The sequence below is a fragment of the Scatophagus argus genome, chromosome 3 (genome assembly GCF_020382885.2).
Source record: "Scatophagus argus isolate fScaArg1 chromosome 3, fScaArg1.pri, whole genome shotgun sequence".
NCBI classification, from domain to species: domain Eukaryota; kingdom Metazoa; phylum Chordata; class Actinopteri; family Scatophagidae; genus Scatophagus; species Scatophagus argus.
Window position 1 is genome coordinate 3324992 of NC_058495.1, and position 12677 is coordinate 3337668.

The window sequence follows — 12677 nt, forward strand, 5'->3', positions numbered from 1 at the left end:
AGCTCACATGTTTCAGCACACACTGACTGCAGGACTAAACTCTGTATGCCTGTTGTAAGCATATGCCTCAGCCAGAACCTATGCTCTTACACATAAAACCATACATCAATAAGGGCGCCAAGAGGGCACATGGTCGTTCCAAAAGACACACACAACCAAGCTTAACAAATTATTTATTTAAAAAAGGAATAGCATAAGAGGGGAATTTAACATTGGCATGTGTAGTGCGTGAGATTAGCACTGTGGGTGAGTGGTGAAGTGTATGATTACAATGTTGCATGTTGCAGTCAACACAACCCAAAACCAAATTAGTGTCTCAGGAAGGAGAGCACGAACCAACAGACCTCCAACAGAGTATGTTAGGGGAGTACTACCACACGGGGCTCAGGTGTTGTCAGTGTTCTATCATGCCCACCCCCAGCACCTGCAGATAAAGCAAATACACATAACAGGCCCACAGGGTAGTCCCACCATCTTCATGATCTGAATTTTTTATTTATGATCCAATACCTGCAAAAATAATGATATCCCCATCAGCCTGTCTGTACTTTGTACATATTGCTAATTAGCAAATATTAGTATGCTAGCATGCTAAACTAAGATAATTAAAGATTAAGCCCGCAAAATCCAAAGCCATGCTGTGGGTGAGTACAGTCTCACAGACATGCTAATGTGTTTGTGAACCAAATGCTTTCTGATACTCTTCTTCATTTTTTGTACTGAAGATTGGACCTTGACAGTTTTTTGTCCATCTTAAACTTGGAAGTGCTACAGCTGCCTGCTAGCAGACATGCAGAAAATGACTGACCTCCTGCTCCCTTGTTGCTCCGCTGTGGCTTGTGGCAGTCCATATGTTCATAAATACCGACTGTACATCACACTTGTTGTTAACCATCTGTGGACTGCCATTCCACACAGATTGAAGATCGACATTCCCCAAACCTGAATAAAAAACGTTTCCAATCATAAAATGGGCTACTGTATTCTGGTAACGTGATTGCACCTCTTAGCCAGCTGCAGAAATCTTAAAGGCGCCTTAGAGACCTGGTGTAGTCTACCATATGTCCGACTGCTCACTGGATTCACTACACTCATCAGACTTCTGTCTGTTCCATGCAGCGTAGCTTTGCAGACACAGAGGATTTACTGCAGAACTGTTTTTATTCCATCAGTCTTATGTGTGCTGATGTATGCATACCTGCATGTCTCTTGGCTGCAGGTCCAGGTGCCTCTGCTGAAGACCTTCTGCAGAGCTGCTGTGCTGCTGGCCAGAAATGGGCCACAGAAAATCATCAGTGCAACCACATGCCGCTGCTGAACACTGACAAGGACTCCATGTGCAGGTAAGTGACCTGGCCTGAGGTGTGAGATTGTAATTTTAGGTTTTTTAGAAGCTACTTCAGAGGAAGAAATTGATTGATGAACCATCAGTCATGGAGCAACTGAGCAACAACCACAATTCCTGTTGTTAGGTCTATTTCCTTTTTCACAGAACTGCAGCGTAAAATTACAACTATTTTAAAGGGCACACATCAGTTTTACTCATGAAGATCAGTTACTTAAATGATCAATTGGAGTATGACACTGAAAACTGTTGTAGTTTTCTGCAGCGCTGAAGAGAGCTAGGAGAATAAGCAAGATATTCTCCACCGGACCATCAAAAGCATACTCCCAATGGCAGGGCAATAACGTGAGAATAGAGCCACCCAGAGATGAGACTGAACAGTACTGGAAGAACTTATGGGAGGAGGAGACATTGCATAACATCAATGCTCAGTGGTTTGTGGATCTAAGAGCAGACCACAGCAGTCTCCCAGAACAAGACCCAGTAACCATCACAATGACAGACATCCAACAAAAAGTATCAGGCATGAAGAGATGGACGGCACCAAGCCCTGACATGATCCATGCCTACTGGCTAAAGAAGCTAACTGCACTCTACGAATGCCAAGCAGCACAAATGAACAAGCTGCTGTTAAAGGGACTCAGCTAAGATAAGTAGGCACATAGATCCATACAAGATTGGGGCCCGCAAGGGAATTAGTAGCAATACCAAGGGAGCCAAGCACCAGTTACTGGTCGACAGAGCAGTCACTCGGGACTGCAAGATCAGGCAGAGCAACCTGTGTACCACCTGGATTGACTACAAGAAAGCCTACAACTCCATGCCAAACACATGGATACTAGAATGTTTGGAAATGCACAAAATCAACAGGACACTAAGATCCTTCATAAAGAACTCAATGGGGCTGTGGAACACAACTCTAGAGGTCAACTCAAAGCCAACTGCACAAGTTACCATCAAGTACAACATAAACCAAGTTGATGTACTAGTCCCACTGCTGTTCTGCATAGGCCTGAACCCCCTTAGCCAGATCATCACAATGAGTGGTTACAGATACTGGTTCCAAAGTGGGGCAACCATCAGCCACCTCCTCTACATGGTTGACATCAAGCTGTATGCCAAGAGTGAGCAAGACATTGACCAGGATCTACATCAGTGACATCAGAACGTCATTTGGACGAGTGTCAAAGTGTCAAGTCAAAGTCAACATTATTGTCAATTCGGCCATATGTGCAGCACATATAGAGCATTGCAACTGCGTTACTCTACTACCCATGGTGCAGTACTAGAACACCTTTGGTATAAAAATGTAAACATATAAAATATAATAAAGCTAAGTTCATGCAACATAAACTAAGTAGGGTAATAGTCAAGAAATACAAATGCAGCAGACTGAAGAAGCTGTGATGGGTGGGAGGGATCACCCGCAATACAGAAGGCTTTGCAGGTCAGGCGGGTGCTGTAGATGTCCTGAAGTGAGGGGAGACAGGTGCAGACAATGTTCTCAGCTGCCCTCCTATGCATTGGAGGGTCTTGTGGAAGGATGCAGTGCAAGTGCACATGATAGGTGCCAGGGCTCAGGCTCTTCTCCATTTGTGGAGGAAGCAGAGAGGCTGGTGAGCTTTCTTGGCCCTTGGTTGTTGGCCCAGTAGAGGTCCTCTGTCACATGCACACCCAGGAACCTGGTGCTGCTCTGGTCCAGTTTGTGAATGAGCTACTGGGGGTTGATTGTGTTGAACACTGAACTGAAATCTTTAAACAGCATTCTAACGTATGAGTCGATGTGTGGTCAGATTGTGGTCGGATGGTAACAAAGATAGGGAAGATGACATGATCAAAAATGAGGGGGCTGAACTACCAGAAGGTGACATCACAGATGTTCACGACAGCAACAAAATGAAAACCATAATGAGGCCACAAGGAAGTCAGCTGCAGTCAAATACCTAAGCAGGGAGAGTCATCTGAATGGTAAGAACAAGATGCGGACTATCAACACGTATGCCCTGTCAGTTATCATATACCCCACTGGCATAATAAATTGACCAAAGGAGGAGATAAAGGCCACTGACATCAAGACAAGGAAGCTCCTCACGATGCATGGAGGGTTCCACCCCAAGTCCAACACCCTGAGACTGTACACTTAGCGGAGGCCAAGGACCAGTGAGGGTCAGAGCCACTGTCCAGGGCGAAATAACAAAGATCCAGGAATACATCATGAAGATAGTCCCCAGTGATGAACTGCTAAGTGAATACCTCTGGCAACAGAAGGCAATGATGATGAGGAAGAGGATGAACTATCATAGACGGGCAAGCCCCTGCATGGCATGTGCCACCGACAGATAGAAGAAGTGGGTAATATCAAGAAATCCTACCAATGGCTAGAGAAGGCTGGACTGAAGGACAGCACATAAGCACTAATCATGGCAGCACAAGAACAGTCACTCAGTACAAGATCAATAGAGGCTGGAGTCTACCACACCAGGTGCAGGCTGTGCAAAGATGTCCCTGAGATATACAGCTTGCATGGAGTGCCATAACCAAGTGGCTGGCATAGTATAGGAACATCTGTAGTGAGTATGGGCTGGAAGTCTCAAAATCAAGATATTAAATGACAGCTGATCAGTGACTGTAGCATGAAATATTAAACCAATTAGCCCAATGAGTACAATACAGATGCAGGATAAAATGATATGTTCAATCACTTAACTTCACTTATCTTTATTGTTAGATCTCTTGTTCCTCACTGAAGTCACCACTGAGCAGAATGTCTCCTCCGTCAGTTCATGTTTGCCACTTGTCTATCTTGCTCTTTATGTGCGTGTGTTTGTGTCAGTGTTGCGCAGAAGCAGTGCTGCCTCAGCTCTGTAAAGGAGAGCCAGTGTGAATCTGGTATGATTTCTGCCAGAGGAGGGGTCACCTGTGAAGGGGCTGAGGGGAAGCAGTGCATGGATGACTTCCACCAGGTACATTACTGTCTCAAAACCATATGACAACTCTTACAGCGGTGTTGTTTTCAAAAAGTCAAAGCATCCACCAAAGATGTTCTTTATTAAACGGCACGTAGTGGAAAGGGACATGAAACAAAAGGAAGATGGCTGAGTCATGACTGAAAGACATGATGCCATGGCTGGATGGCACACACATTTTCTGGTCACTGAGTTCTCCATTAAACAAACACTGAACTGATTAAATGAAGTTACATTTTCTTGTAGAACACAACATGAGCTCGTTTTGTGAGTTAGGTAGTGTATGACTAGTAGGATATACTGTGAATCTTTTGGAACTGCCATGATAATGGTGAAACGCAAGTGTATTTCAGACTGTTTAAACATCCTCAGGAATGCATCGTTGTTTTGGCCAGAGTGAGATTTCAATTTCAGATACCTGTGCCAGCAGAGAGGCTTTTGTAAAGGTCAGACAATTTATTTGTGTTTATTGGCAAACATCTTGAAGTATGTTAGTGAAGAACGGCCAACGTCTCCCATTTCTGTATGCATCCTTCAAACCTGTGAATACTTCCATATGGAAATGGGAATCATGCCTCTGCTCACAGTCAGATCAAATAGCACTGCCTGTTTCTCCAAGAGGAAACCCAGTGGTTTGGCCCTCGAGCCAACTGTTCATGTGTTGAGGCAGCTGAGCCGAACCATTGTGCCAAGTCATTGTTTTACAGGAAGGTATAAAAAAGGTGAAAGTCTGGTTTTCTTTGCATGGCATGTGTTTCAGCTTGAGGCAGCAGCTGAAATCCTTTGCAGTGTGTTTGCGGGGATGAACTGGCCTACTTGCCTGTTTAACTATTATGTCTCCCCCTCCCCTGCTGTTTACTGAACAGGGCTAAAAGTGAAGGATTGTATAAAGAGGTGGTGATTAGAGATGTGAAAGGCACCCCAGTGACACACTCCTAATAAGTTCTGCTGTTTTGTCTGGATGGGCAGGTGTGCTGCAGCTGCTGTGCCCTTGGCTTAAGAGTGCGCAGTGAAGGACGGGGTTGTGTTGCCCACCAATACCTGGGCTATCCATGTGGTCATGTCTTCCTCACCTGCTGCGAGGAAGAGGAAGGTCCAAGCCAGATGCCTCTGAGGAGAAAGCAGATGCCCAGTCCAACATCTGTGCCCAGAAAAGGTATCTGTTCCCCACTGCACAGCAATGTTTAACTGCCATGGAGCTTTCAACATGGAAAACACATTCATCATGCATATTGGTAGGGTTAGGATTTACTGTATGCTTCAAACAGCCCTTGGAGCCAAAGCTGCTCTGGAGAAAAGGGCAAGAGAAGAAGGAGCTCATAAGCTCACCTAACAAAAAATATAGAACTCATTGTCCATCTAGCAGGCAATCAACCACATGATCACTTGATCGCATGATCTTCATAAGCAAATGGAATTTGCCTACTTGTCATAAAACAAAACCCCAAAAAGTTAACTTTTAAGCCACATAGATGAGAAGTCCTGAAAGTGCTGGAAAATTTGATTTTTAGGCAAAGGATGAACTTTGAGGTGTGTAATTTAGCAGGATTAGCTATGTGGGCTTGAGATTGATCCCTGTTCCATACAGCACATTAATTGTATTAAGTATGTACTATCCTAATTGTCATAGTATATTGTTTTCTAAGTAGAAATCAACAGTTGGCTGGAGAACTGAGAAAAAGTGCTGTCACATTGGATAGTTTCCAGCAGACTTTCCAGTCTATGCAGGATAAACCTTAACTGGATCCTGACTGAATCATTTATTTAACTTAGTCCTTAGTCACAGATACTTGTTCCTTAATGGCTATAGAATAATGACACCATCGATGTTTAGAATGGTCCCCCCCACCCAAACCTCACTTTCACTATGTAATTCTATCAGCCACATGTCACAGAATCTTCTAGGAAACTGAAGGCTGATTGATGGTGATCAGGTTGGCAGTGCTATTTCTACCTGGTCTCCATTTTAGACTAAATGAATGAATAAACTTGCTGTTTTCCGGTGAGATTGGTAGCACTCCAGTTGTCTTTGCAACATTGCAAGCAACAAAAGTGGAGAACAAATACAAGACATAGGTTATGTTTCCTTAACTGATATGTCATAAGTCAGCATATGTGGTATGCTTCATAATATGGGCGAGAATTAAATACAAATGAGACTCTTTTGTTATATATTATATTTGGAATTCATTTATTCAGTCTCTTTAGACTCATTAGAAATGATCAACTTCACTACATTTATTCTTTTGTCGACTTCTCTGGTATACTATCATAAGACTTGAAATGCATCATTGTTCCCATCAAGCACTGAGGTCTTGCTGTTGGTGGAGAAATCATACAAGCTGAGAGCAGTATCAGATAGGCACCTGATACAGCCTAAAATGCTAGATCGGTACACAAGTCTATGTACCAATCTGATAGTTCCTAATTTATTTATTAGTAACAAGATCTTGCGTCTTCCCAAAAGCACCTTGTACACCTGTATGCAACTTAAGATGTTTTTTTTTACTGTGCAAGCAGCCAATACTTCAAGCACATTCCTAGCATTCATACATGGTTAACAGCTGTTTAGAAACTTAATAATTTATACCTCTTTTTGAAACACAGTGGTAATGGCTCAGTACTCAATACTGGCAGATAAACAAAGTTCAGGTATTCGAATTGGTATTGTGAAAGAAAAAACTGTGTAGGAACATCTCTCCTTCACAATATTGATCTGACTGGATGGGATGTTGTATCAGTTAAATGACTGGAATGTTACTGCCAGTCAAAGTTTCTTTAAAAAAATGCCAAGAAGTAAAAGATTTAATATTTTGCTTTCGGAGATCATTCTTAAGAGGACGTAACCGCAACCTGCCATTTGTGTAATGTTTTGCAGCTGTGAATAGTTTCTTCTATTTCTCCACAGGAATCTTTGAACCAGTTGTACTATTATAGTGCTATTAAGGGAAACCAGTTAGGACATTTTCTCACACTCACAAAAACAATTCTGCCTCTTTACTTACAAAATATATTTACTGTAACTAGCTTCGACAAACTGTGCACTGTACTGGGTCATCAGTACTTTGTTCTTATTGAAGTTTGTGTCAAGGGTAGCGTGTGGGCCGAGTTTGAGCTTCCCAAAAGACAGATGCTCATGGCTGATTGGTCAGGAGTCACGTTACCATTCAGAGTAATGGGGAAAGATTTATGCAAGCTGCGATGAATCAGGAACAGATGGCAGCTCAGGCTGTTGTCTCTTTACTTGTGCCAGCAAAGTTTTCCTCTGTCTCTGATCCATCAAGTACCTAATGCCAGTGACATTTACATCAATGAGTTTTCAAGCAGCTGAGGTTCAGGATAAACATGCCTCAATGCAAAAAACTTTCCAACACCCATTTGTATCTTCCTATCCCTACAACACCGTGGCTGAACCAGTTTGTGAGCACTTCTGCTTCTGTTCAGTGCACTGCCCTCTGAACATGACCCACATATCTTGTTTGCAGCTGTAAGCTCCATGAGAAAGGATCCACATGTTTTCCATTAATGACATCAGAGGTGTGATGGGTGAAATAAGATTTAAAAAGATTACAGCATTACAATGCATTTGTTAGTATGTTTGTACTCCCCTGTAGAATTAGAGCATTAAATCCCCCTCACGAAAGCACAGGAAGTTCAAGAGCAAAGTGTTTTCACCAAAATCATTGATTAGAGCCTTGCTAGACTTGTTCAGCTATCTAGATTGTGTAGTGGGACCAGACGCACAGTGTGGAGTTGCAGTTTCTTATTAGTCAACCTTCGTGGTTGTCCTCTAATGGTAGTTGTGTCCAAGTATGATGATGAGGTAAGGTCAGCCTCCTCACTGCTTTCCTTAACCTGTTATTTCATTCACAACATCAGAGGAATTCCTCCTAATCCTGCCCTTTAATAGGCTCTGTTCTAACCATTGACTGCAGCTCATTTCCTTGAGCTATAAAGGGGAAATTTGAATGATGTCATCCTGAAGTGGGAATAAATTAACCTGCTGAAAGCTGTGAAAGGTTTAGGAGCTGCAAAAACTGTTCAAGCTCTCAGTTACTGTGTGTGTATAACTCTCTCTCTTTCTCTCTCTCTCTCTCTCATACACACACACAAACACACACACATACACACACAAACACATGCACACATTTTCTCTCTCTGTCTCTCTCTCTGAAAGGATGCATGAAGGATGCATTTACTTTGAGTGTTTTATGGATGAAAATATGGATGAGATGCACTGTAATTATTTCCATGAGGGATATTTTTTCAGTCTTATGACTCACCGCTTTTTAATTAAAACAGGAAACATTTTATCGCCTTGCTCCTCTGAATTTAAACCCCAGGTAAGGACTGTGAGAAATATTTACTTAAATACCACAACTGGACCCATCACCCCTTCCCGTATGTATACTGAAGTGACATGTTCATGTGCAGTGTGTTTTGAGTGTTTTGAGGCAGTATGGATCAGACAATATTCCCACTGCACCAATTTGACACATGAAGATCAGTTTACTAGTCATAGTTACCTCCTCATTAACATGAGGAAGGTCAAGTCTGAGGATGGCAGGATGGCTGAAATAACACTGCTTGAATTACTTCTTCTTGGGCTCAGAGATTACAGGTTTGTAAGAGAAGGTCTGCACAGCAAACTGTGGACGTCAAGTTTGAAAGATGTGTGTATGTACGACCCTAGCAGTCAGAGAAAACCTCATGGAAATTGTTTAAGCACAGAAGTTGTATATTTTGGACATGCAGTGATTAAATTGTGATAGAAGCAGTAAGCTAAAAAACATATTTTCAGTAAGTGCCTCGTGTCATTCCCATAAATGATTATCCCTCTCTACTCACTCTAATTGCTCTCTAAAAGTGCTTAGCATTTCACGCATTTCTTTTCCCAGCACTTCACTCTCACATTAGTGTCCTGCTGTCATAACAGTTCCACTACATCCCTGACCATTGCACTTGTTAGTGGTGGTGGTTTCTTGTAATGATAGTAATTTAGGAATAGAAGCATCACTTAAATGCTCTGAATGTAAATGCAAAGCAGGAGCAGATGTTATTTTGTGTCTTCAAGTCAGTTTCATGAGGTAAGTGTGCAGGATAAATTCTACAGCCAATCTGGTGCTGTATCTAATTGGAGACCCCACCACCACCACCACTTCCTTTTTTTCTCTCACTCCTTCAAGTCTTAGATAGCAAGTTCCCCAAGGAGGCCTTCTCCATCAGTGCTACAGATGAAACTGCTAATGCAGTGGAGGAGCATGAGGATGTGGATGAGTGTCAGCTCTACCTGGGCCAGCTATGCCAGCACACATGCACCAACATCTGGGGCTCCTACCGCTGTGGTTGTCACCAGGGCTACATCCTGCAGCAAGATGGACACTCTTGTGCACCAGGTACTGTAACTCACCATGCAAGGTTTCAAACGGGTACTCTCTGACCTGAGTCATCTGGTTTTGCTTGTACAATCAAGAATTTGGTGAAAATAAATAAATAAATGAACCAGGTATGCTCCGTCCTGCAAAAACTCATAGAAGAAGCCTGGTTTATTCCAAGAAAAAAATGGATTTTGTGACATGTAAACATTGCTCTCTAAAATTCTGGTTTGCACAAACTCATCATTGATGCGTTTAGATGTCATCAAAACATGGCAGTGAGCAATGCTTCTCTTTAGTATTTTTTGGACTGGTTACACAGCAGACTTTTTGAGAAGTCGTGGCAGGAATCTCACAGTATTAACCATTATGATATTCCTCTTAGAGGAAGGCTTGCTGTTGTACATGCTGGTTCACTGTTACTGGGACCATTAAAGGACCTGCACCATCATTATTGTCATCGAGTCCACTTGTGTTTTTCCTGTTGTGACAATTAAGTTAAAAATATTAGTGCAACCAGTCCAGTGGGATTACACTAACTGAAAGAGTACAAGTACCTGGTGACTGTACACTTTAAATATTTTCCCACTGAACCAGTAAGAGGTACCCAAGGGATTTACTATTGGACTTCCATTAAGTTTGGGGTCCCCCCTTGAGACGGTGAAGATTATCAAAATTCAAACTGAGGTGTCCTTGTCCAAAAACACTGGCTGTTACATAATACAACCAGATATCTGGAAGTCTAATCTGAAAATAATGCCAGGGTAACACTACCCTGTACCTCTGATGACAAACTAATCTGTTTTTATCTCTATAGATGGATTTCAGAAGGAATTACTTAAGTAACTTGTACTTAGTTATTGTATACTGTATTCCATCATATGTTATTCTAAACATTGATGATGAGATTATTATTTTATATTTTACTGCAACTTTTAGTCTGTTCCAAACGCCAACAAGTAATCAGTCCTGTATACTAGGGCTAACCTTGTGCTTGAACCATGTATCATTAAAGTTATCCTATTTGTAAGTCACTTGTTGTCTATTTTAGAAAAGTATGATTCTAAAAAAAGAAAAGAAAAAGTGAAATTAAATGATAATGAATAGTCAGGTTACACCGTGACACCTGAAGCATGTAAGATTTGTACATGTCACATGAGCTATGGTGGCAAGTAATTTAATAGGTTCTTACTTAATATTTTGGTATAACATTACTCAAACTTAGGGATGTGCACCTTTGTGTTTTGAAATGGTGGAATTAATTAAAGGCTGCAAGTGTAGGTGTGATGCTGTCCATAGTACTGAAAATCAATTCAATTCAATTTGCTCAGTGGGAGAAAAGTTTACTTATAGACAAACTGACCAGCAATTCAGTTTCAGCTCAGTTTATTTATATAGCGCCAGTTTACAACAAATGTTATCTCCTGACACTTTCCAATTAGAGCAGGTCTAGACCAAACTCTTTACTTAAATTGTAATATAGAGAACCCAAAATTCCCCCTTGAGCAAGCACTTGGCGATAGCGTCAAGGAAAAACTGCCTTTTAGAAGGCAGAAACCTCAGAGCAGACCCCGGCTCTGTATGGGCGGCCATTTGCCTTGACAGACATCACTGCGTTCTTTTCTTTTGCCTGCTGATGCTCTGCCATCAGTATGTATTTAACGTTGACTTGAGTGCAGGTGACGCAGAAGACTTTGAAATCCAAGTCTTTGAGCATCCAGACTGAGGCCCATATGCAGAAAACCAGCCTGTAACCCATTTCAAAACTCCAAATGTTTATCACAAACAAAAATCACATTTCAGGCTGTTTTTTGCTCTCCAAACTTTCTGAAATCAATTTGGACACAATGTAAATATGCCAAAAGTGAATTTGAGCTGGCAGTATGAACAGGGCTATAGAGTTTGTTCTGTTACTGTTGTGTTCAAACTGTTTGGGTAGTCTTTTTCACATTTTCTGAAATGGTGTCTCCTGTTTGACCTTTACTAAAATACAAATGTCTGAATGGAATTTTATGACAGAAGATGAGGGAACTGCCAAACAATAAAAGTTGTGATTATTATACCGTGATTACGCTGTGGTTAAGCTAACAACAGATTTCATCATCATACTTATGGCGTTGAGCATAAGCCATTTAACCAGGCTCATTAAAATTCCACACAACCTCAAATGAAAGACCATTTATTCACAGACCTCTCTGCTTTATATAAAGTTTAATGACAAAAACATTCAACGTGTGGCAAATTATATGTTGTCATTAGGAAATAGATGTTATGTGGAATATTCCTCTTTTACATAATTGCCGTCATCAGGAACATGTGAGTTGAACTGCTTTCATTCATTGTGCAGTGTCCTCTGTGGGTTTTTAAGTATGCCACCACCATCACCATCAACCCAGTATCACAGCAGCTCAGTAAGATTCATTCTGAGCATTTTTTTTATGGGACAGTCAGTACAACAAGTGCAAGAATCCTTAAGATTAAATATTATCAGTACTTCATGAGCTCACTACTAACATCACTATCTATCTAAATGCAAAAAAGAGGCACAAAAGAGGGTCGTGATGAGTCAACGCAAAATGGAATTTGTGTCCATATAGACTATCCTGTATTTTGTTTTGACCCACAGTAAAACTGTGTTGGACGTATTTATTCCTTTAGCACTTTTGCATGTTAACTCTTCAGTCAGGTGGAGTGCCTCACATGGTCTCTGCTGTGTTTCTGATGTGCAGTGAGCCCCGATGAGGACAATGCAGTCAGAGAGGACAGACCTGATGTGGTCCCAACACAAACCACAACTACCACTACCACAACCAGTAGAGCCACCACAAACCCTGGGCACCTCAGTCCTTGTGCAGGTAATGGCAACCTTACACTGCAATGCAGGTGACATCAGTGTATGCAGCAGTTGTCACAGTGATGTCACCCTGAATGATAAATGCTCACTTTTCTGCATTCATATTAAATTTACATATTAGATCATAGCTGATTTCA

General features: G+C 41.7%; 1 protein-coding gene across 3 annotated transcripts in view; it reads left to right on the forward strand.

Annotated features, from left to right (window-relative positions):
* fbln2 (fibulin 2) overlaps nt 1-12677 on the forward strand; it is a 59769-nt gene that overhangs the window by 25469 nt on the left and 21623 nt on the right. For all 3 annotated transcript variants that reach the window (XM_046381656.1, XM_046381650.1, XM_046381665.1), the window contains exons 3-7: nt 1220-1343; nt 4179-4308; nt 5281-5467; nt 9498-9707; nt 12416-12541. In XM_046381656.1, coding sequence (XP_046237612.1) covers nt 1220-1343; nt 4179-4308; nt 5281-5467; nt 9498-9707; nt 12416-12541 — 777 coding nt within the window. The remainder of the gene's footprint in view (nt 1-1219; nt 1344-4178; nt 4309-5280; nt 5468-9497; nt 9708-12415; nt 12542-12677) is intronic.